General features: G+C 46.7%; 1 protein-coding gene across 1 annotated transcript in view; it reads left to right on the top strand.

Annotated features, from left to right (window-relative positions):
- fto (FTO alpha-ketoglutarate dependent dioxygenase) overlaps window positions 1–25908 on the top strand; it is a 104378-nt gene that overhangs the window by 39066 nt on the left and 39404 nt on the right. The window contains exon 8 of the mRNA XM_040160310.2: window positions 7782–7912. Within this exon, the coding sequence (XP_040016244.2) occupies window positions 7782–7912 (131 nt within the window). The remainder of the gene's footprint in view (window positions 1–7781; window positions 7913–25908) is intronic.

The following is a 25908-nucleotide window of genomic DNA, read 5'->3' as shown; positions in this document are numbered from 1 at the left end:
TTTCGACCATCAATCCTATCAGATGTACTTTAACCTGCCAGTTTTCTCTGCTTAGATCCAACAAGACCTTCACACTAGAGCACTATTGGAGAGTTGATGTTTTGGCTTTAAACACTTCTAACGAGTACGTCATCATTTCTGCATTGTTACACTGGTGAAGTCGTGAACTGGTCACCCTGCCGTCGAGCTGCGCACCACGTGCGCCACCCTTCCAGGTCGTGGATCCCTTCCACGCTCGCGTCTTCAGATGGAGCGATCTGATGTTGGCGGTGTTAAATGGGAGAGATGTAGGACAATGTAATTAACGCCAGTCCTTTAGCGGGCCCCGCCCCGCTCCGCTGGGAGCGCCCGATATAGCGCTCATTAATTCCTATTTGTGTGTAATGAGAGGGTCACGTTGGATGTAATAAATGGCTCTTTTATTTGGGCGAGAGCTGCAGGGTCGGAATCCTCTCCTGGCTAAGAGTCCCATAAACACCTTTTAGCTGCCTCCCTCGGCGGGAAGCCCTCCCACATACGCGTACACAAACAGCGCAATAGTGGGGGGTGGTTCACTGTGTGAACACGTGGAGAAACAGCTGTATTAAGAAAAACTTTAGGAACTAACATAATCCTTTTTTTATTGATGAGCATGACAGCAGGCTTTTCCTGTATGATCATCGGGTCCTAATGGAATTCAACAATACTGTCGTGATATATTGACATTTTTTTAATAATGCTTTCATTCAAATTTTATTTTGTTCATTGTGCATTTTCTCTCTTTTTTAAAGGAAATGTATTATTATTTACATAATATGAAATCCTGCAGACATAACTGCATTTACAAAATTATTATTATTATTATTAACCTGCTATAAATATTTAATTTTTGATTTATGTTTATTTACTGTATATCTTAGCAGTGCATTATCACACCCCTCGGAGCAGAAGAGGTTGACCAAAATGCAAAATGCATTCTTTAAATTCAAAGGACCGCTTCGATGTTTGTACTAAACATTGCTGCTGCTAGTTTCAGGTAGATGGGCTCGCTTTAAATATATTTTCCTGCGAGCAGTCGTGGCGGTTCCCTTTCAGTGTTGGGAATTGAAACAGGAAGTAAGTCTTGATTTCTTTTTTTCAGTATGGTAATGCATTTCAAAGTACGTATTGATTGTAAAGTCCTTGGGGGGCTTTGTTCAAGTACTGATCAAGAGTTTCAACACCCAACACTTACAGCAAGAGTTGGCAGCTGAACAGCATAGTAATTAATGTCTATTTTGTCAAAAGATTAAACCTGGAATACAAACGATGACATAAAAGTCACAAAACACAGTTGGAACTAGACAGCTTAACGATGCCAAGATACAAAGTAATATAGATTTTTGATTAATTGCAATAATTAGCTACATGATGTCATGTATTTTCTTTTCATTTCTTTTAACTAATTACATCAATATACTGCATAGTTGTAAGGTTTGTGTTGAACATTAAATGTAAAAAAAAGAGCAGTGTCTGTGAGTTTTTAGCTAGATTGAAGTAGACAGCGTCTTATAGAGAATGTGAGTCCATAATCCAGTTATATGTAACTGCCTCATGGTGTGTGCCATTGTCTATTACTGTATAGCCGCAAAGTGTGGAGAGAATTGTTTGAGACAACGAAGCTGCAAGTCCAAACACAACTGAGCTGATGAAACAGACTTCTGTTTGTTGTCACATAATGGTTAGTGCTGTGAATTAAGGTACAATGATGCAAATGAAATTACTTTTGAGTTTTGAATTGAGCAAAATCTTATAAAAACGTATCGTCCCCAGAGATATCTGCTTTCTGTTGAATATTATGGAACTAAATGGCACAAATGAAAAGAAAAATGGAAAAACTCAACATTATCGGGTGAACTGTCGCTTCATCTCGTGAAAATCCAAATGTTTATGCTGATACTGTTCCTAAAGTATATTTATGGTCGGCAACGTACAGATCCTAATCTGTTCTACTTTAGTCTTTTTCAATGTAATTCACAGTTGATGCCAGACTAGACGCATAAGAGGGCCTCTTTAGTTCTGTCTCAAACATTGAAGAATCACTACGCTGCAATCAAAACTTTGTTAGTGGTGCATTTCAGCCCCTGCAGACATTAGTTACAACCCCCCCTCCTGCCCCAAAACAACCTGTATGCGAGTCTGGATGGACGGAAAACCATTTTTATTGGTTTAGCATTTTTTTAAGACCTGAATTATGCTGCAGTGTGTGTTACACTGTAACTCCAGGACTTTGGCTCCAGTCAGCAAAAAGCTTTTTACTGGCAGCAGAGTGAGGTGCCGATCACAATCTGCTATCTAGCTAGAATCTAGACCCGGCTTTCATATGGTGAAAGAGAGTAAGAGGGTTTTAACCCAGCAGAAGGTGCTTGAGTGTCACGCTCATCGCAAACATCTCTGTCCAGCTCCATCTTCATTGTCCCGAATTAGTCAAAGCGCCTCTCGAAGCTTTCTTGTGATGGATGGATGACGCATTCTTGCCAGGCCAGTGAGGAGTTTGCACAAGTGTGTGTGTGTCCTGTCCCAGGCTGCTGGACAGCTTATTCAAGCCAAGAACTATGTGGTTTAGCCATTAAGGCCAACTGGAGCCACACTCCTTATCATCAAGCGGAGACAAAAGCCCCGCAAGAAACAGCCCGGTGGGTTTTTATGCGATATTTGTGGTGCCCGTTGGACTACGAGCCGACAACAGATTTGCCTTTTCTTCTGGCCACCAAAAGGGAGCGTCACAAAAGCCAGTGAGTTCTGCTTCATTTGACCCCGTGGAAAGCATATGTCCGTCCATCCCGCCCGCATTCGGCCAAGAAGACGGAGTGCCGTCGGGGCCATAGAAAGCATCCCTGCCCACTTGAGTGTGTTACAATGCCTTCAAACAAAATCACTTGTCAGGGGTCGTTCCTTTTTGGGAGTGTCTCTAACCCCCCCACCCCACCCCAACCCTTTGTCACTTCAAACATGCTGCTCTGGTGTTTCAGACACATTTTTCTAATGTTTTACACTCCATATAATCTGCTGTGTGTAGCAAAGCCCATTTTACTAGCTGACATAATTGATGGTGCCCGCGACCCCGCGAGGGTCAATGGGGCAGAAGGGTGTTGGTTTCTATCACCACGGAGATTGCAAAAACACATTAACGCGCACAGTCAAATTAGGGGACTCTTTATGCTCGTCTAATGAATTTGAAGTATCTTGTTTTTTAGGAAATACATCCAAAATGACTTTTAATAAAGTTTTTTTGAGGCGTTTTAGAAATGTCAAAATCTAGATGTTAGGGATCGGTTTCAATACTCATTTACAGTGACGCTTTTTTGGGGAACTCGTATCTAATGCAATCGAATACAACAGCCCTTACATGAAATGTATCTTTACGAAGTTTATTACTGAGGTCATAGTTAAATTTGAATGCATTGTTCATTGAATCCTATAATAAGATCCTGAACATTATTTACACCCGTTGTTAGAAGGTAAAAGAAACCACTGATTGTAGGCAACATAAAAGTAGACGTTATTGCAGTCGACTTTACAAGTCAAAATCCTTCAAAAATCTCTCTAAGTGCAAAGTTACTAGTCCAACAAACCTCTTTGAAAGTCAGTGCTCTGCAGGTTTTGCTTTGGAGAACTGCTCAAAATTGCACTGATAAATCAAAAAAGGAAAAAACCTTCATACAAAGAAAAGACAAGAATCCTCTCTGAGTGAACATTTTCATAGACCTGTCTTCCCTCATTTCCTTTACTCTTTACTTTGATAAAATCAAGGGTTGCGAGGCTTCAAAGTCTTGAAGTCAACCCTGACCAGCAATGTTGACACCCTTCGCCACGCCCCTACACACACGCAGACAGACACGTCTCATCAACCCATCTCACGTGATGGAAACTGAACAAATTTTGTTTCAGATATGCTTCAATTTTCAACCTTCTGTAATCATGTGACCGCAGGCAGACGGCAGGGAAACAGCCACACACACACACACACACACACACACACAGACTCTATTTTTCATGACTTCAAGTGTGATGTCACAGAAAAGTGAATGTGGTCTGGTCTTATTTCTTCCTGGGCTAATATAATTTTTCCACCGGTGGAGAGTCCCCCCCAAGAGGAAAGTAACTCAACAGAGGCATGCGGCAAAAAACACACGGATCCCTTGTCCAGACTAGAACCGGTCCTGGCAGGATCACAGCTCCCAAGTTGTTTATATCAGTGAGCAGAAGCTATCCATTACCCCGAGCAAGGTGCCTGATGCCTTTTTCCACCAGCGGTCAAAGTGATATTGGTTTCACGTATTAGAGGGGAGAGAGGGAAATGGAGTCTGCCAAACTCCCACTCCCACTCCTGTGAAATCAGATGTGTGGCAGAGGTCGCTGGATTGTTGGAAGATTGTGAGAAAAATAAAAAAGGTTAAAACATTGAGGAATAACAGTAGAAGACAGAAGTATTAGATGTGTTGCACAAATTCGGGGGCGTTCGCTCCGTCATTGTGCAGGTGACCAGGCCGACGCCCTGCTGGACAGTTAACCCACTTTTTTAGTGCAGTCGCCATTCCAACGACTGTGTGAAATGCAGTAATATAGTATATAGTTGATATATAATACACATACACATGGTATTACTGAAATTCAATGTCCTCAGAAATGATTGTCCTCACACGGAGAGACAGTCAGGTCTAATGGCCTGTTGCCGGACCTGTCACACAGGGAAGTGGCCGGGAGACAGGTGCCAAGGTTGTCTCACATATAGAGACTGGCAGCTATAGTAAATATAAATAACACCAGCCACAAGCCCGAATATGGGGAATATAAAGGGGATTTACTCGTGATTTTGTTTACCACCGCCCTTCTTAGGTAACCTCCCATCATTTGCATGGTTTATTCTATGTCTAAAATAGTTTAAAGGGGAAGTCAATTTCATGCTTTTGAAGCGTTTATGGTCAGCCGATGTAACGCGTTTCAGCGAGCTTAAGGCTGCTATGGGTCCCCTGAAAGTCAGCTTGTACATATCCTGGGGGTGTTAACAGTTTTTTTTTTTTTTATCTAGAAGCTCTGTTTGACGCAGCATATACCTTCAGCTCTACGTGCTTTTCTTCTTTTTTTTTAAACACTTTTGACTCATCACGTGAGTTTTTAACCGACATAAACCTTATTGCACACGTGTAGCAACAAACAATCTTCCCATTCTGTCGTTCTGAGGAGAATGAGTGACGCGTTGTTACGTGATGGAGTAGACAGATGCTTGTTGCTGTTAAGATACAGCCCTGGCTCGAGGTGTTAGTGAGCCGCCCCAGGCTACCCTCCAGCCAGCCTTCGCTTGGAACACTATCATCACTCCAGCTTCCCTACAACCACAAAATAACCTCAGTCTGCCTGCGTGTTTGTTTGCCTACCCTGCTGCTGCAAACGGGCCGGAAATGTTTATGCCTATCGGTTGGGCAGTAGACAGGGTTGAGTTTGGGATCTGGGGACCGGGGACGGAGGTACCCGCATCCTTCTTGTCCTCTTGTTCACCTCGCGATGAGGGCCGGGTCAGGGGGGGGGGGGGGGTGGGGGGGACATGTGTGGTCAGCATCAGGCTGGAGGGAGATGGAGGCTGAGGATAGCTACTGTCATCGCGGGGTAAATAGAAGGAAAGAGGGGGATGATTGGTGCTAACGCGGGCCAGGAGATGAAGGCCTGTGGTCTCGCCGTGGCCGACTGAGGCAGGGCTCGACCAGTAAACAACCAGTGGGGTGTCTAAATGGCCTCAGGATCAGCCTGTGGCTAAACCTGATGTCCTCTCTCAGCAATGGGTCTTCTGAACAAAAGACCATAGGGACACACACACACACACACACACACATTTCATTAGAATGGGCTAACACAAACGCACACGCACTCTCTTGAAGCAGGAGTGGTTTAACGTGTTTAATGGAAGCTGGTGGTTTATTTTTGGGACTCACTTTTGACCGTCAATTAATCGGGCAGTCATGATGTACAAATATGAGGGACTCAGTTGAAAAGGTGCTCAATACGGCACTTAACATGGAGACTAGCCGGCGGCTAGCAGCTAATGGTGCGAACAGCCCAAAAAGGCGGTGACAGAGCGAACATGTTTAACCTGAGGGGCACGGGAAGCCACGCCGGCGTCGACGTTGACCTCAGTGTGACTGCCGGGCAGCGCCGTCACGTGGAGGTCACGACAGAGGGTCTCGCGTGCACGGAAATGCAGGCGGGCCGGCCCAACTACGTAAACAGGACACCACGGATTAATGTACACAGTTGGGTAGCCATTGTTGCCACCGTATCTTTTTAAAATATTTGCTGCTATACTGTTATGATTACATCAACATTTCTAATTGGTGCACCCTTTAAAAGTTTATGAAATATTCAGTTTACAGTAGTCCCCCCCCCACCCGACTACTCATTCTGCCTCCACGTCCAGCTTTGCAAAGAACGGATCATGTCCGAGCAAGTTACCGTCAACTACAATTCACATCAGCTCATCAGCGCTGAGCTCGACACACTTGAACTGTGCCAAAAAAGCGAGCTTGGAAATGTGATTTCTACCGGCTGAGATGGTGATACAGTCTGAATGCACTTTGTGGCACTTTCTTGTCCTGACACTCATCCCAGGGAGACGGGGGTTTGATCCAAACCGAAAAGTACAATTTCCACAGGGAGTACAGCCGGCCCGGCTTCCTCCTGGTCACCGTAATCTTTGGTGTCTCCTTCCAGTCTGGTGTAATCAGTCACACAGCGCCACGTGTTTTGACACCTGTCCTGTGCGGTGTGGAGGAAGTAAGCATATTACTCTGCCCGCAAATCAGACGCCTTTCCCTTGGAAACACACACACAGACAATCAAACCCATCTTCACACGAATTAAGACGGACAGGTAGATTGTCAGAAACGGATTAAAAAGGAGGGAGAGGTGGAGGAAATGAAGGGTTCCCTTTTTTTTTTTTTTTTTTGAAAAGCGGGTTGGATGACGGGGGAAGCGAGCGACTATTAATGGGAAGAAATGAACGCGCTTTACTGGTGGATGTGACAGGAAGAGACTGTTCTTAACAAGGCGTCAGAGTCAGTCAGAGTTACAGATCCATCACTTCTCAGTCCGGGAGCGAGAGGAGGGGGGGGGGGGAGACATTTAAGGATATTCAGAGACGGAGAGAGTCTGTGAAGGGTAGAAAAGAAGAGGGAGAAAGGAGGATTTGAGTGCGCCTGACAGCGCTGCATTTAATTTGGGCTGCCAGATCCTTTTTCAGTTGACTCCCTCTCAACCAGCTTAGAGGCTGCGGAGGACTTGGTTTGCCAGGATGTCTCAGATTAGCATTGATGTGCCACGTCACACTTTAAGCCGGCCTGTAATTCATGTTCAACAGGGGGATACTCACACATTACACTGTGCTGTGCAGGACGTGATTAATTGACTCACACTCTAATATTGGGTGTAATTTGCCCGTCCTCTGATGTGAAACTGACTTATACTAGACTTACTGTATGTCGCCGTCCCAGGGACGTTATAATGGAGTTTTGGCTCAGAGAGCGGTGTCGTTTCTATAGCGAGGAAGCTCGATGATGGAGGGAATGGCTTCAAGTAGTTAGAACTTAATTCCATGGAGTTTATTATTTAGGGAACTTTAAGTTGTACTAAATAATTGTCTTGCTCAAGGATGGAAAACCAACCAATGTCATTGTAGGTGCTGTTTGAAAAAGACAATATTCTATGTGGAAAGTTTTTTTGGACTTTTTTTTTTTAAAAGGTCATACTTTTATTGCACTTTTTCCCTGCAGACTTTGCTCTTCCTGGACGCAGTGGAGGAAGAAGAGGAGGGTCACGAAGTAGAGGGAAGGAGGGACATGGCAGACATCCTCCTGTCTGCCTTGATAGACAGACAGCAGCAAAGACAGACGTGGAGAGACAGGTAACACAATGTACCGCCCACTTTGTTCTTTCCACGGGTCCTTGAAAAATACATCTGTGACAGATGTGTGAGACAGGTAAGGTACGAGCACTGTCTCATCTTTGGAACGGGAACGCCATCACACACAAATAAGAAAATCACTCCAAACTCATTTGGGGAATTCGCTTTTCTGCTTAATATTTAAAAGGTAATGTTGTATTCATACATTTGGCAGTGGGCTGCCGGGGAAACTCAATGATTCTACTTCTGTAGCCTTGATATCCCCAAAACAAGGTCATAAAATGAATGTTGCGTGCTCGAAATTGCAACAAAAAAAAAAGATTACAATTAAACAGTCCAAAACTGCAGCAAGAACATGTTGTTCGTGACACTAATTAAAACTTATTTGAATATTATTCGAGTTAATGACTAACTAACTGAAACGGTTGGCCTACAAACGGCTCACAAACACTAAATAACTCATGTGAAAACATTTGATTCGAGGGTCGACACCCGGGCTGTGAATAAACATGAGTATCGTTACCAACGAGCAACAGAGGCAAATATTCAGCCGTTCCCTAAAACTCGGACAAAACTTTGAGGCACGCCACGACGCCACCAGCAGTGGTCACAACAAGGAGCCGCGGACGTGGTGGCGAGTGTGAGCCTCACGTTGAAGGCGACTGGCGTTCACATCGTGGAGCGAAAAACAAATCATCGCCTCGGCCCTGCTTTGATTCAGAGGCAGATGTGAATTCCGCAGATGTGCAGCGGCGTAGTCGGCGTTTGTTCGTGGTCCTTGGGTCTGGCAGCTAGAGCAGCTATCGCAGCGACACGTGCGTCTTGGATAAGCCCAGTCACTTCCTTCCTCCCAGATAAGGGCAGAGAGCTCAAGGATTAGAACACTGGTCATTCATTCAGATAAAGCAGGGCCTCACACACACACACACACACACACACACACACAGTGTTATTTTAGCTGTTCATTGTCTCAGTCACTCTCCCCCTCAGCACTAGTAAGGACACACACAAACAATGACATGCATGTATATACTAGATTCGCATCCACATGCGTGTTCACTGCTTATTGTCTCTATCAATGGTTTTGACCTCAGTGTCACACACACACACAAATATACACACACTTTGGACCAGACGTGATTCAGAGCCTGAAGGAAGCAGAACTGCCCGGGGCAGAATCCACAGACTGGAAATTCCTGAAAGCGATGTTTTTTTCTTTTGAAACATCGATGCAGTGTTGCTGCTCTGTGTTTTGAGTCGCCCCCCCCCTCGGTTGACCCTCCGCTCTGCCCCGTCCAGATGAGCCTTGTAAACAGGCTGTTTCCACACACCTTGCTCCGCCGCGTCGACGCCCGCGGCCTCACTACTCGGACGGAGGGCCCGCTCCGAAAGTGCATTCCAGCTGCAGGTGCTGAAAGCTAGAAACCACGTCACCCCACCCACCCACGGTCCCGGTTCCCCCTCACCACCCACAATGCAACGATACCACCTCTTAGCCACGTCTGACCCCGAGACTGGGCTCCGTCCACCCTGAGGTCCTGACAACGCGTATCACAAACCAGGGCAGGAAACGCTCCGTCCTTGTCGGCGAGCAGACAGACGTTTACTCCATCAGCAGTGAGAGACTGATTAGATTAGTCTTAGAGGAGGGCGAGCGTCCCACACAATGTGTTTGAACTCCAGCTGCTCCTGATACACCACCTCTCCCCTTTGAACACAGTAAATGTCTCTCCCTAACCCCCATTGCCCCCACTTACAAAAACAAAAAAAAACAGGGGCCATCCTGTCAAGTGGCTGTCAACAGATTTCATTTACGCAAAACTAAACACATGGCTGTGAGCAATGTTAAGTGGGACGCACTGGTACCGATTTAAGATTTGAAAAAAAACCAGAAGCGGTTTTCAGCCAAACTGGAGAGAAGTCATTGTTTTCAGCAGCGGATACAGTATGTTACGGAATCAGTTCACCTCAGTCAGATCTATTTAAATCTTTTCACCAAGCGCTCACCACAAACGGACTCCTGAAATTAATTAGCTGATTTGTTTTTTGCAGCTTTCTCTATATCGGGTGTCCAAATTTGGTTTCCACACAATACGCGACGGGCATGCTTTAATCGTACTACTCCCTTTTGTTTCCATAGTTTTTATTCAGTGCATAATCCTTCCAAAAGGATGAAAAAAGGAGAAGAAGAGAGAAAAAAACAACAACAACAGATGATTGATGACTCTTGCCAGAGGCACATAAACATAAACAACCTCGGCTGATTGATTAAGGTTCTCGCCGACTTTTGTTTCTTAAACACCAGTTAAAGCAGCACCCGCTGCAACGTGGGCCCCGCTCGCTGGCGTTTTCTGCCTCCGGGGCATTTTTAGCAGTGCCGAGAAGCAGAGAAAGAGAAATTGGACCTGGTGACCAGTGGTTCTTCATGAGTGACTTATAGGCACTCAGAGTGAGTGATGCCTCCGCTCGCCCCGCTAGCAGGAGCAGTCCATTCATTCCCTCTGAGCCAACCAAGTTATGAGAGCTTTTTTATTCTTATGAGCTTTTCTGGTAACTGGGTTTTCCCGATGCACATGGCGAATTCTTTGATAGATGCTGGCCTCCATGTCCCTTTGGTAAATGCCCCGTGAGCGCCCTGGAAATAGATGGATTATTACGTGGGTGGGTGACTGTACTGTGGGAGAGCAGTTTAGTGTGCCACTCAGGAAGTGCAGGGGTTGGCGAGCCAAGGCACCAGCGCCGGGGAACATATTAGGAAAGAAAATGACGCATCCCAGTGGCGCCAGAAGTATAGAGATTCAGTAACTAACAGAGTTACTAGGCTTTTTTCTTTATCACCTGCGCAAATACTGTTCACGAAGAAAACACCGTGTGACTCACCGGAGGTATACGTACACAGAAAAATCCATCGAGTTTAGTTTTGGGATGCCATCTTGAATGTGCGCTTACAGTGTGGTACGAGGCGACCTCGCGCTGACCCCGCGGCGCCTTGAGGTTAACGCTCCGACCAACAGGAAAAAAAAAACAAAAACGTAAAAGTGGTTTGTCACAGCCGGCGAGCAAAACACTGAAGGGAACAGCTGCGAGTTTTGTACTGACCATGCAAACTGCTGTAGGCTTTGTAAGGTCATTATATGATAATGAAAATCATTACAGAATTACATGGGGGTTTAGGACATGGGAGCAGCGGGGAGGGGAGGGGAGGGCCACATTGGGTTTGATAAATGGACTGTGAAGGTGCCCATCTGGCCCCCTCTATGGCTTTTTCTTCCTGCTCTTTTATCCACTCTCGTCCTTTACCACCCCTCTTTCACTCGCCCCCTCGCTTCTGCGGCTTGCAGCCAGTGTGGAAGCAAGCAGGCCTGCAGTGAAACATTAACAGGGTGCAAAGCCGACTCACCTCTGCGGAGGAGAAAAAGAAGAGGGGAGACAGGCGGAGGTGTTTATGACCCGGAGCAGGGTTTGTGCATGACTTGGCAAAGCCTGTCCTCCCATCGCTCAGTGTGGGCCGGTAGGAGAGTAGGCAGCCGTTGACCTTTGACATCGGGAACAGCTCAGGATGAGTGAGTCGCTGTAGTTTGGGGAAATGTAGGCGTGCTTTGTTTAATGGGCCGTAATTCAAGGTTTAAAATACTAATACTATTTCATTTGTTTGTTGTCAGTAAACTTATGTAAAGGCTTTTCTATGCAACAATTTGTATTTATTTTTTTTAATGATGGAAGTACAGTTTAAAGTATGCATCTACAAGAGAGCCTCTAGTTCAATTTATTTCAATGTAGTTTCGAATTTTGCATTATTTTAGCAACAGAAATTTTCAAATTAAAATGACAACCATTTCATTTTTTTATCACAGGCTAATGGCTTTTTTATTATCTAAATCAATTTCTGTCACCCTTTGAAAGGACAAGGACTTGACCCACACCACACAGGCCAGGGTGTCCCCATAACAGCTGTACATTCTGAATCGGTGGCATAGTACATCTGTCGCCTGTGTTTATTACTTTTTTCCGACTTGTTGAGAGTTACTGAGGTCTTTATCCTCCCACAAAGGCGACATCAGCTGACATGGCAAGCAGGGCCGCGGAACAGAGAAGGAGGTCCACGTGTCCACAGCTGCACTCATCACTCAGCTGTCCGGCTCGACCCATGACCCCCAGGGCCGTCTCACACCCTTCATCGGCTTTATGTTTCCTGCCATTGTCTTCCTCTCTTGTCCTCACCTGGACGGGGCGATGCTTCACAAAGAGGGCCCAGTCTGTCATCAAAACCAAGGGTCACCGGGGGCCAGCACAGGCCAGAGACCTGACGTTGAAGCTGTGCCCGGCCGGGGATGACCCCCGCCAGTGATGTCAGCTACCAGTTGCACCCCTGTGGACACGCATAGAGACCGAGAAAAAGGAGGAGAGGGACTACCGTTGGCAGGCATTTCATTCTAGGAGTGGTGACATTTCTTTTGTGTTGTCCCTGACAGACCCCGCCCAGAACCCTGCACTGGGGTGGGACAGGGAGTGCGTAGACAATGGAGGTCCCCAGTCCCAGATGGGAGTTGGAAAGATTGTCAATGTTGTGTCCACAATAAAGATGGACAGACCAAAGCCCTGTCTAATGTGGCCAATGAGCCCTTTAAAGCCCCTAGAAATGGAGACGGCATACTGCAGGGATTACTCACATGCCATTTACGACTCACTCTCTTTATAAACTCGAGCGTTTGCGGGACACAAGCTCCCATAGGCCTCGGGCACAGGCGTCATCTGTTCAGCTGTCGTCGCACAAGGGTTTAGGACAGTGTGATTGGCTTTGTGCGGTAAGGTTAAGAGAAGCTGGCGTCGTAGGTTTCATTAGCAAGGGTGGCGTTACGAAACCAAAGCTCAACCCCCACATTTTCCTCAACAACCCCCACAGAGGAGACGGCTCGGTCTGTCTGGCCAGCCGTAAGCTCCGCTGTTGTTTCGGGGGGGGGGGGGGGGGGGGGGGGGTGGAACTCCCATCCAACGACCACGTTCTTCATCCCATCGCGTGTTTCCATCGCTTTTGCCGTCGCTGCCGTTGCTGTGTTTACTCGGCTTCGGGCCGCTGGAGGAGAAAACAAATAAGTCCATGTCATCCGTCCCTTTCATCGGCGACCAGCCTGTAATTAGAGCGAGCGCAGCGGTTAGCCCAAGACGCTGTCGTCTAATTTGTCTGTCTTTACCTAAAACACGTCTGTGTGGTCCCGTGGACGGGTTACATGCGTGCCACTGAAATCGCCTGTGGCCCGTGTGTCTTTTGAGGTGTGTACTTGATTGTAAATTATGAATTCTTCTCTCCTGCACCCGCCCTCGTTTAGCAATCAGTCAGTAATGCGTGACATGTCGCGACCGCGGAAGAACCCCGCAGCTGCCGTAGCCGCTGCGCTCCCTTCGCAGAGAGCTCCCACCTTATCCTCGCATCCATCGCACCTTCAATAGGATTTCTTTACCTTCTGCTTTCTGCACAAACACGTTCTAGCCATGTAAATATGCACTTATGTCTGACTTGTTTTCAAACAAGTCAGTAGTTGGCCATTGAGGAGGTACATGCTTTCTCTCGTTGAGTGGTTAAGTGTGGGAATGGATGTGCTGCGACTGGAAGGCTTCATGCGCTCTCTCTCTCTCTTGTTTTCTATGCTTATCCGTGAGTGAGTCACAACTGCATTAAATTGCTCTCCGCTTTTTATGGAAACAGTCATTTTTTATAATTATGCTCTTCACAGTAAGAGGTTTGGCAATGCCAGGTGGCACAGAAATTGAGTAAGTAAAAAAAAAAAAGGAATTAAAAGTCCCACAGGCATTTAAACACACTTGTTGCTGAGACATCGCCCATTAAATGCTGCCTTTTTTAATATGGAAACAAGATTTGTGTTTGGAAAAGACAATGTGGTGGGGAGAGAGGGGGAGGGAATGGGTTTGGGCCTGTTTTACTGGTAGTCACACTTACCAGGACATTCCTTCTGGTCAAACCCAAAATCCCTGAGAGCTGATGGAGCATGATTGGGTGAGGACGTGTGGCAGGCATGTGAAACTGAGGGTGTGCACGCCAAAAAACGTAAAAGGACAAACCTGTTAGCGATAGCGATCCTCATTTGTTGACCAAGTTTAAATGTTACCGAATTAGGATTTTTTCATTGGAACGGTGCATGTGTGAAGGATTGTTTGTCACGCAAAGTGACGTCCATAGTTATATATAGGCTTCACTGAACACACAAACAATGGGCCAGATTTATTTTGGGACATTTCCTTGTTGGGTTTCGGTCGTTCATTTCTTTATTCCGGAATAACCTGAAGGAGTGTACGCTGTCCTATAACACACGCACTCTCACACACTCTGTCCTTTCACTTTTTTTCTCATCTACCACAGCCACCACACCTGGCCGCTTCACTCCCACACACACCTCCACCCCTTCCGCTCTCTATATGCACATCTTTCTCCCCTCCTCTGTTAATTATAACCTACACCGCTGGAACACTTCATTTCATATCAAGCATATTGTCTCTTCAAGGCTGGCAGGCAGGTCATAAATTATCCTGAAGGTGAGGACGGAAGTTGGAGGAGATAGTTATGAAAATTTCATCTGTCTGCCGTAGCGGCCGCAGCTGCTCCTGTCACCAGCCGTGTGCTGGAGGAATTACACCGGGTCAGCGTTTGTGTGTGTGTGTGTGTGTGTGTGTTCTTCGGTTTGTGCATATGCGTAGCTACGTGAACTCATGTGAACAGTTACCGCGTGCACGTTTACACAAGTTTGTCCCCTCTGTGCGCGTGGCTGTGTGTGTGTGTGTGTGTGTGTGTGTGTGTGTGTGTGTGTTTTGCAAGGCCAGTGGGCGCACACAGGGTTGGCCAGGTAAGACCCGCCTGTCAGTGTGTGGAACATCTCTGGCGTCGCTGTCACCCCGGGCTCTGCCCCCGAAGCAGGGAGACTGGAGGTGGGTGGGTGGGGGGGACGAGCTCGCAGGGCGGTCCCCAAGCTGTCTCTGTTCATTACCGCTAGAGAGACGGGACGTGGCCGGCAGGTGGCCAGACCTTTAGTCCTTACCCACTGTGATCATCTGCTGCTCCACTGTGTGTGTGTGTGTGTGTGTGTCCGTGTGTGTGTGTGTGTGTGTCCGTGTGTTGTACGGGCGTGTTTGAAAGCGAGCCCGAAGGAATCTCATAAGTTGTGCATCCGAGCAGCGAAGTGCTCATTCAGGAGTTTGACCTATGAGTGTGCGTTTGTGTCTTAGACCGGCAACGTGTCCGTGCGCGTCTCTCGGTGACAATGATTACACATTTTTACGAATGTATCGAAATTTGGGGAAGCGGGAGTGCTGCCGTGGCACTTTTCTCAACACGGCGCAGCTCCTCGCGACAGACAGCCACTCCGAGTGGCAATTAGTAAGAACCGAAAAACACAGTGCAACCCCCCCCCCCCCCGCCCTTCCCGCTCCTCAACCCACCCTCCTCGCTTCTACGTCAATCTGCAGTTTCCTGCAAAAATTCTATTAGGGCCAAAGTCCATAGCTGTTAATTACAATTCTAACTAGCTTGCCTCCTGACGAATGGATGGCTTCAGCAGCGATGTAGGATAAAAGGGATATCAGCGATTTCACTTCCGTTGTACAAAAGCAGCCTCTGAAATGGGTCATCAATCCCACAGTGATAAATGTCTGGTGGAGTAATGACTCTCTTATCGGCGCCGGATTACTGCAGATATTTGTAATTAGTGTAGCCACACTAGTCCCCAACAGATGTTTTTGAGGCGGCACAATATTGGAGCCTTGTTTTAATGCTAAATGGGAACTTTCTTCAAAGAATAGGGACGGTTGGCGCCATTGTGCTGCGGGGCAGACACACGGGTGAATCTCGTCCTGCACGCATAACTACACTACACACAGATGTATGGAGCCACATGTACACACTCGCATTAGCTCATAACCTGATAGCTAAACACACAGCCTTTAGGTCCATCCTTCAGCTATTGAGCTCAGTTGTCACAAGACTGTGAGAGCCAGCGGCCTCCTCCTCCTCCTCCTCCTCCTCCTCCTCCTCCTCCTCCTCCTCCTCCTCCTCCTCCAGCCCCAGAGGTAGCCACTGCTACGCCAGGGGGAGTGAACGATTCACTTTTAACTTCCATTTCTCATGTTTTTGGGGTCGAGATTCACCAGCCGCCCCGAAGTTTCTTTTTTTCTTTTCCTCTTCCAGCTCTCATGAAATCACAATGTGATGTATTCAGCCGGAGGTGTAGCTCTATTCAGCGTGTAGTCTGACACCGGGAAGCCCTGCTCCCCCTCTGCTTCCACAGTGCACCCGTACAGACGGACAGCTGACACGTCGCTAAACATCCTACAATGGTCCCGGCTGTAAATCCACTCAATAAGGGGCACCAGTGGTTAATTCCGTCTCCATAAATATGTGTATGTACATATAAACCCGCGCTATTCATGGAGAACTTTGCCAGTCTAGATTTCCCATTAGATGATGTCCTGGTTCTGTAGCCAAACAGACACTCACCGACCTGGTGTGCGACAACCGATACACACATACACGGCACTGACAGACGTGTAGCCAGATGCAGCCAGGACTGGTAATGGCATGTGATTATAAGTGGCACACGTGCCAAACTAATTAAACCCCTGGGCTGACGGCAGCATTTGGTAGCACTGGCATTAGAATAATTGTGGCAGCAGCACATTTCACCTGCAAGACGGGCAGCTAACAACGTCATTTATTTTACAGCAGGCCGCGGCGGATGTCGCTACAGCGGCCCGAGTTAGCTTGCTGTAGGGCCGACATGGAAAGAAGCCCCTGGGACAAATGGGACAGCAAGAGGTTCTCACTGTGACCGCGGGAGAGAAATACATAGTTCATAGTCTCTGCTGTTTGTTTAGATTTGTGAACTTGTGAGAATTACATTAATCAAAACAATTGACCCCAATGGACTCATATATAGGCGTGTTTGGATTTGTATATCCTGCACGGTGAAGATGAAAATAAAATCTGCAAAATTTTAGAGAGGAAAAAGGAGCTGGGAAAATTATATTAGTATTTCTTTAAAAAAAAATTGAGCTAAGACATTAAGTTTCAAGCAGTCATTTGAAGGAGGACAAAGAGTCATCCAGCTTGATGTCCCACCTCTGCATGTCCCCCGGTCAGGACACGATGCTGCAGGCGGGCTGCAAAGAGACAAGGACAAGCGGACGCGTCTCAGTTCTCGGGTCATCTCTCCTCCAGCTGGAGGGCTGGAGCTGTAAGGCCGTCCTCGCAGAGGTCACAGCAGTGCCAGGAGGCCGCGGACCACACGAGGAGGCCCACCTGCACACATTCTGTGCATCTCCACATTTACACCTCTCTTTCTCTCACACGCAGACACACCCACACACACCTGGATGATTGAGTAGGAATTCTGACACGCCACAAACTCTGTGGAAACTAGTTTGGCTGTAACCGACTTGACTGATTCATGCGATTGCCTTGCGCCACGCAGGTGTTGCCAGGTGGCCAGCTGCGCTGCATCCCAAGGTGTGTGTGCAGGCGAGAGCTAGATCCTATACTGTATCTTGAGTTGCGTTACGCATGGTATCCGTGTTTTCTTAACTTAAGTTTAACTTAATTTTTACTTCAATGTAAAGATTTCAAATTCGCCTACGGAGCCAAATGTGTGTGTAAAAAAACAACGACCGGTGAGTCAGTCCAGAGTCACTGGTGCATTTATAGAATGTATTCATAAACAAAAGAAATTCGGTTAGTCTTAAGGCCATCCGGGTTCATCACACAATCCACGGAGCACTTGGAAATGTTTTTAGTGTCCTTGTCCTACTACGTCTCCACAGTACTGGAAGGTTGGTCCATCTGGTATCTTCAAATGGTAACCCGTACGCGGTTCAGGTAGCGCTCGTGTTCTGGTTCAAAAACTTGACCTGAAAAAGGTCACAATAATATTTACCCTCCAAGTCAATAACACGTATCCACAATGATCACATGGCTAATACGAGCCGAAATAATTGCAATGCAAAACATACAATTTATAGTTGCCCACAAACATGCTAATTGCTAAGCTAGCAAATGCTAGCTAAGAAGTATTGAATTTGATAACTATGTGCTGAACCATGCTAACCGCTAAGCTAGCGGGACATCACCAACAACCATGCAAGCCGCTTCGTAGCTGACATCCACACCGCTGAACACGGAATTTTCCGCGTTGAGCTAGCTTTCACCGCCGAGTGGGATTGTAACCCATAACTGGAAGTGACCTTTCCCCGACCCGGATATTTATGGTGTGACAGCTGGCAACCGATTGGCAATACAGTTCACATTTTTCTAATTCCCAGAGGGTTACATGTACCGTCCGGTTTATGCGCATAAACGGCGTGGCGTGACGCGTCCTATCCTCTCATGTGGTTTGAAACCGAGGCCGGTATGTTTGTGCTGCAAAGCACACTGGTGACAAATAAAACGTGTGAGTCACTCATAAGCTGCACTCGAACATCATTCTTCCTGTACTGCTCACAGATCACTTGGCAAAACACCGCCTACGCTTTTCAGGTTTTATTGCACGCACGCTGACGGTGTTCAGTGTTGATAGCTACCGCGTTAAACCGGTTGTAGAAGAAGTGAAAAATCAGCTCTTTGAAGGCACAAGTAAGTGGCCGATGGCGGCCGATAGCTGAGGCTTAGTGGATCCTCATTATGTGCTGTAGCAAGCTGATTAAAACGTTTGATTTGTTCCCAGTCAGTGTGTGTGTGTGTGTGTGTGCCATGGCGTACACGTGCATGCGCTCGTATGGGGGAAAAAATAAATAGAATAGGCCTTTGGGCTGCTGCGGTGTGTTATCTGTTTTTTCAACCTTGTCATACTAATTACAGTCCATATTTACTTACATTCTCTTTTTGTTTTGTGCCCTCGATAGGCATCTGTGAGCGCCTCGGCCGCGGCTGTTCTCATTAACAGACTGATGATGTGTGATAGGTCTATCTAGTGATGATACAGGGAGCTTTACCCCCAGAAAAGAGGTCAGGATACAAACGTTGTCAGCTTTTTTTCCCGACCACAAAGAATTATGCTCTTGTTATCAATGACACTGATTGTAATTTCGCTCGTGATTGTTGGCGGGGAAATACTCCACGTTGGAATCAAAGCCCAAGGAAAAAGGCATTAACGCAAACTAAGTATCACAATCTTATTAAATGCTGTTATTGCCCCGTAATCAGTCACTGCCTTCTAACTTGGGTGGGGTTTGTGACATGATTTACAAGGAAGGAAAACCGCTACATGATTTTATTTCTTTCTTAGTTGTCCTCTTCTAAGTCACGGTAGGCCTACTTGTATTGGCTCTCAAAGCCAGCATCATTAGCACAAGCGGCTAACCGCTAACATTCATAGACTGTTACCCGGCAGCGGATGTAACCAGCACCTTGAAATACCACTTTCCAAAGTCCGACAAGGTAAACGACCGCGATTGATTATTTTTTCTACTCCTTTTGTTTCTCCTTCCTCTTGGGTCACTGACTCGTCGACCACCTTTTACCAGTGGTGACCTTTTATCAAGTCGCCGATCATGTCCGCCGCGCGGGTCGCTCACAACATGTCACACAGGGAAAGACTGATGGCCCTGACCACACCCGGGCTTTGTGGAAACACTGTTTCTGATTAACCAAACCCCTGTCATCTAACTTAACCGGGAACAGCATTATTATGCACCAGAGAGACACACGGACCAGCTTACAATAAGATGTTGTAAATGGTTAAACCGAACAGGAAGCTGTGTTAGGATACACGGCGGGGTGAGCAGGGTAAATCACAGACAGCTGACTTTTATGTGGGAGGGGTAGTCGGTAGGGTGTTTTTCGTGGAGGGGGGTTGAGGGTGTGAATGGTTTTATGTGACTGCGAGTGACTGATTCCCAGACACAGAGCACAGTGCATCCTGAATGGGTAAATGGCATTTATTCAGCCGGTTAGTCTGGGAAAACATATGGTGCCATTTGGAGGCCCAGACTGGTGCGCACGCTGTTCTCCTGTAATTAGACCGGCCCAGCAGAGCAGCTACATAACTGCCCCGCGATAACCGGCCCTACTGTAGCCTACAGTGCTGCTGCCACCACCAGCCGGGCCTGGCTGCAGCACAGGACCAGCACACCGCATTACACACCCTGTTAACACACTGCTCGACAGCAGTGAACACCAGTGACACCACAGCTCTGGCAGCTGCACGTGTGCACCGTGGGCCAGGGGTTGCCACGGTACGTATTGCGTGACGCCACACACAAAATCATGCACTGCACTTTTGATTCTGTGTGCGCTTGCAATATGCATGACAGCGGAGCCCGGATTTGCCAAAGCAGCCTCTGTGCAATCAGCTGCTGCGTCTGCCCTCTGCTTGTTTTCTGGGACGGGAGGATAACGTTCGTCAGTGGTATTTCCAAAAAGAAATCCAAGAGAGTGACGTTTGTTACTAAAATGGTAATAATTGTCTTCATTTATGGAAAAGTTGAAGCAGGAGTCGTTAAATAAACTTTTAAGAAAATGTAAAAAAAAAGATGCAAGAGAAAATATTCTGTATTAAAATCTTAAGCCGCTGCAATATAAATGTCAAATCAAAGCATATCTGCGGTACATTAGCAGCTCAGTGAATGTCAAGTTCAAGTTTAATGACTACACGCCTGCAACTTCCCTCTCTACTGCTCCCTTTGTTTGGTCAGATATTGCCTTATTTTATAAGTTATGAAACATTTGGTTGCTACCTTTATTCATTTTATATATGAAACTGGATACTTTTTTAGTGCCTTAGTATAGCTGTCATTTTCAAGTTTCAAGTTTCTATGGAATACTGTTTGATTAAAATCCCCCGCTACATCCACAGTCTCAAGCTGAAGTTTAATATATCCATCTATCGTTCCACCTGGGCAGCATGGTGGCTGTGCCACTGTTGTGAGTTTTACGAATGAATAGAAAAGAGTCCAGCAGAACACATAGTTAAGCACTTCTAGCACATCTTAGCAAAATTTTGCAATCAAACTGCTTTGTTTTTAGATGGTGGGACAGCTTTTGTTTCTCTTCCTTATTGTCTCGGCTCTCTCCTGTTTTTAATCACTCCCCACCCTCCCTCCATCAGGATCAGGGGCAGCAGATTGTGTGTCGAAGGTGTGGGTCGTGTTGGCAGGGCTGTGGGGGCGTCAGCTGGGCTGTTGTCCCATCAGGGGGGGAAACAGGCTGGCAGCCCGGCGGGAAGGCTCTGTTAGAGATACACTGCTGGGAATCGGACTGAGCCAGCGCCTGGTCCAAAGCACGCACACACACACACACACACACACACACACACACACACACACACACAGGGATTGGTAAGGAACGTGTTGGGGGTGTCCAAACCTTGGATAAAGACATTTCCGCCCTCATTTATAAAAATCTGACACCACCAATCTGCCCTCTCCTCCTCCCTCATCAGCATCGCTTCTCAATGATCTCACACACACACACACGCATGCTGGTTAACAGTGGAAATCCAAGCTGGAGTCTAGAGTCTAAAGCTGCTGTTCTTCTCGTAAGCACAAGATTTCAAAATTGGTCAACGTCTTCCTAAAAATAGAACTGCCTGGTCTTGATATATATATATATATATATTCCAAACTTGGTAGCAATTTCAACAATCATTTTGATTTCGCCGTACATGCAAAATTGGCAACAAGCAACCTATATCCAGTGTTTTAGAAATCTGTGTGTAGATCCCTGCTTGTGGTTTGGAGGACATTGAACGGTGCAGCGTGGACGCATTCAGTTGCCGTACTGTACTACAAACTCAGTGTCCAGGAGGGGCCGTCTGCGTGGCGTGCTACTCTCTTGTTGTCTGTTTAGCAAGCACAGCATGCGAGAGCACTGCCAAATTTGCATACGCCGCCATGTATATTTCAGCAGCGTTTAAGGCGCGCATCACCCACGGTGAATTATGCATGGGGCTGTTACAGTGGAGGTGCTTGTTTTCTGCACTTGTGAGTGGGAAATTGAACTGTGTTTTCTTCTGCTGGTGACGCTCGGCGCCCGAGGCCCATCGGAGCAGACGGGCCTCTAAATGGACTGGTGGTGTACATCGTATTCCCCTCTAACAAAGGGGGCCTAGCGACAGGGAAACGCGTCCGACGGGTTCTGACAGCTACGTAATAGGATTCCCGCCTCTCCAAAGGGGACTGACTGAGGTACTGGTGTAGTATCCTTGTAGACCGCTCCCGTCTTTTCATATGTGTTTGTTAAATGCGGTGCTGCGGCAGAGATGAGTGACTGAATAATTCACAACTGGCATGTCTCACAAAATGATGCAAACCCGTGCATGGGTTGTCAGTGGGAGGAATAGAGTGTTGCTGTAAAGACAGCCTAAAAGGCTCTTATGCATTATAGACAAGCCTTTTGAAACTGTTTTCTCTTATGCAAATGAAACACACACACACACACACACACACGCAGCTGCAATCTCCTCCTTTCGCCGCAAATACAAACGAGGCATTGGGCTGTTTATGTTTATGTTGCGCGTGCGACTGCCGGAGGAGGATAGAGGGCCGCTGGTCGAAGCGCGCGGAAGATACAATAAGAGACACAATCAATGTTTACTCTGAAGAATGAGCCGTTAGCGCTGCGGCTTTGCCGGCACGACGGCGGTTGTGTTTGCGTAAGCCGCTTCTGGACCGAGGAAATAAACGGCAGAGGATGAGCATCGTGCGATATGTCATTTAGGACACCTATGCTTTCCCGCTGCTCTATTTTTATCCACTTGCCGGGCCCCTGACAGGCCCTCGGGTCAACACATTGTGTCCCTACCTGTCAGCCCAGCAGTGGACGGGACATATACGTGCGGTGTGGAGAGACATTATGAAGCCACCTGCCAGTGGCCCTTTCCCTCTCCTCACCTCCCAACTGGATGCGTTTTGTCACAACTCACGTGTTATTCCTGTTATGGCATCCTTGTTTAGCTTGGCTTAGCACCAGTGAATCTGCTATGAATAGAGTTTATTTTAGCCACCCCTGCGTGGTAAATGACGATAAGCCCAGCCTGTAATAAACAATCTCGTAAACAGCTCTGCAGCTCAGGCCTTAATGGCCTTAGGGGCTTGTAAGAGCTTTATAACATATTTATTACCCCTTTAATGACTGAGGAGCTGTGAGCCATAACATACGCTACCAGTAATTTAATTTCCTGACGTATATTGGCTTCATGTTATCTTTAGGTTTTTGGTTATTTTGCCAGGTTGATGGATTTCGTACCTGGACTTATGCAGGGTCTTGCCTAATACATTGTGACACCAAAGAGAATTGTATTCAACACATGCTCCAATTATTTTGCCACTCTGTATTCAGTCAGGTAAGAGAAGAGGAGAAACCATTACTTTGTTAGCCGAAAGCACACATCAACTCGGAACAGACGAAAGGGCCAGCATGGGGAATAGAGATATTTGATGTTGAATCTCCCCCTATTTACAGTAGGATGCCTGAATAAACGTGTTCAGAAGCTAGAAAGCAGCATTATGACCCATAACCCTGAGGTATTTGAAATGGAACAGCAGGACTTACTTTGAAAAAGAATAGGAGAAGAGGAGTGCTCTGGGCTCACTGTTTATACCTTGATGTGATTTGGACTGAAATATAAAAAAAATAAAAAAAATGTTTATCTGTTCTTTCTCTTTCGTCTATGGCTGAAAATTGCAGGGTTTAGGAAAGGATGGCTATTCCGATACACAGCACGGCTGGCAATGATTGGACCAAAGGAAATCTCCTCTTTTGTTTTCAGTGTCTGAAGCAGGGAGAAAACGATTCAACAAGTAGTATTGAAAGAGTTTATCATATTGTTAGCCATTTGTTTCATAGCTGTCCAGTGTTCAAACCAGATGCCTTTGCAATCCTCATAACCGCGTTATTATATTTGAAGGATCTAAAAGGTAAAACTGAATCTTTGCAACAGATTTTCCATGAAACAATTTCCGATTATGGTTTATTAAACTTTCTCTTGAGCCAGGCAATCTATTTTGGGTTAAAGTGCCCTTTTCTCCAAATACCAATTCCAACCCTTCCTCAATTATTCTTTTGTCTGAAGTGAGGCACGGTATCAATCTTTTATGTTTTGGTAAATCTGATGAGTGCTATTTGCTGGACCTCCTGCTAGACAGAGATTGTGGAGCTGGCTTGGGGAGAGAAAAAAAACGAAATTGCAGTGTAAATCAATACCGGGTCAGTAATGTTTGGGGGATCCTCTTTCAAAGAGCACAGCTGAATTTGTCCGCCTTATGTTTTTGATCTCTTACTGTACTAATTTCATTGCAGGCGCAGTTGTTATCATAGTTGCTGTTGTTTGTATGTTATTTTAGCTACGTTCCAAAGTAGCTATTTTACAATTTAGACTGAAATACAATTAAAGGCCCATCTGTTTCCAATGGTCCTAACGCCTGACAGATGGGGTCCGTCTATTGGAGCCATGCTCGGATCCTGGCGGGTTGGAGGCTTCCATAATGAACTTCCTAAATATGTGACCTGGCTGATTTCATCACAACAAGGCCGGTTTGGCCTTGAATGATTAATCTTATTTTTCACAAAGTTAAGCTTTTGTCTTTAGTCCAGGAGAAATACGAGACTCGTGTTTATGGGTATCTGAAGAATGCACTAATCTGTGGACGTTTAAAAAATGAAAATGCGGCCACACAAAGTATGAAGGCTTGTTACGCATACACATGCTGTAGCAACAGAAGCTGTCATCCTAGCCGGGCCCCTGACCACTAAACCTGACAACGTTAGTTAGTATTTTGTGGGACATGGAGTCCTGATTCTGGTTGAGCTGCACTGGGCCACTATAAAGGCCTCGGTGCTTTACATTTTTTGAGGAGTCATGGGATTTGTCACATGCTTTCACGTTTAAACTCCTCACATTAAGCTTCAAACCACTGACCCTGTGCTTGTCCAATCATACACGTCAAAGAAAATCTCAAAATCTCACACTGATCCCCAAAGCATGTTCCCAACGCACGTGTGTAAACAGTTTGGCCACAATCATTTATGCTCTTATAGAGTAGCCTTCCTACTTCCAGTCGGATCCTTTTCCTCCCCAAGCCGCTACGATACAGCACTAGTCGTGCTTCACCGGGTCCTCGCTCACCGTAGTTTGAAATTCAAAGGCTAATATGCGATTTAATCCGATTGACAGTGATATAGCATACAGGTTAGGTTAAGTTGTAACAAATAAGACTGCCCCACCCCGTTCAGTCTGTGGGAGACACACAGTTGTATCAGCCTTCATGGGGACTGAGGTAGGATTTGAGACTTGATTTCGCCGCGTTGAGCAACCGCCGACTCCTTATGCCTCCCGAGCATGCAGGCACAAACACAGTTGTTTTACCTTAAAACAAGCCACGAGCCTGTGACCAAAATACTTTTAACACAGGGAAATTGAGCTCCTTTGAACTTTGGTGTTTTTGATAACTACTCTGCATGCTTCCTGGAGGGTAACCTGTGGGCTTGGCTTCCCAAGCTTTAATCCCTTTGATTAAGTGCCAGGGCAAGATAGCTCGGCACTCAATAGGCCCTTTACCTTCCTGATATCCCCGCTGTCTATTGGCTTGAAAGCCCTGGTGCTCCCAGGAGGTGCATTTTAGCCCTCCTTAGACTCCTCTGCAGATAGTTGTTTTTCCAAAGTTTGGGCGGATAACCTCCTTCCTTTCTGCGCCCTTTCCCTCGTCCCCCATCCTGCTTGAGGTCAAGTTGTCCTCTGCGCGCTTTCGCTCTGTTGAAACATAATGAGTCATAGCGCCGGGGGTGCACGCGGTACAGTACGGCGCCTCCTCGCATCCCACTCCGCCGCGTGGAGCTGACGGCGGGGCCACGGCCTCTGCAGATTAGCAAGGCTCAGAGGAGGAGCGCAGTTGCCGGGGTAATTATGCTGGGAGTTGTGGGTTGCCAGATGCGGGATGAGGCCTGGGCCTTAGTTCCATACTGGTGGATCAACCCTGGAAAGCTGCTGCTAATTGTGCAGAGC

The sequence above is a fragment of the Gasterosteus aculeatus genome, chromosome 12, assembly GCF_964276395.1.
Source record: "Gasterosteus aculeatus chromosome 12, fGasAcu3.hap1.1, whole genome shotgun sequence".
In the NCBI taxonomy this organism is placed as follows: domain Eukaryota; kingdom Metazoa; phylum Chordata; class Actinopteri; order Perciformes; family Gasterosteidae; genus Gasterosteus; species Gasterosteus aculeatus.
The sequence above is the reverse complement of the archived record's forward strand: the minus strand, read 5'-3'. Positions and strand labels throughout refer to the sequence as shown.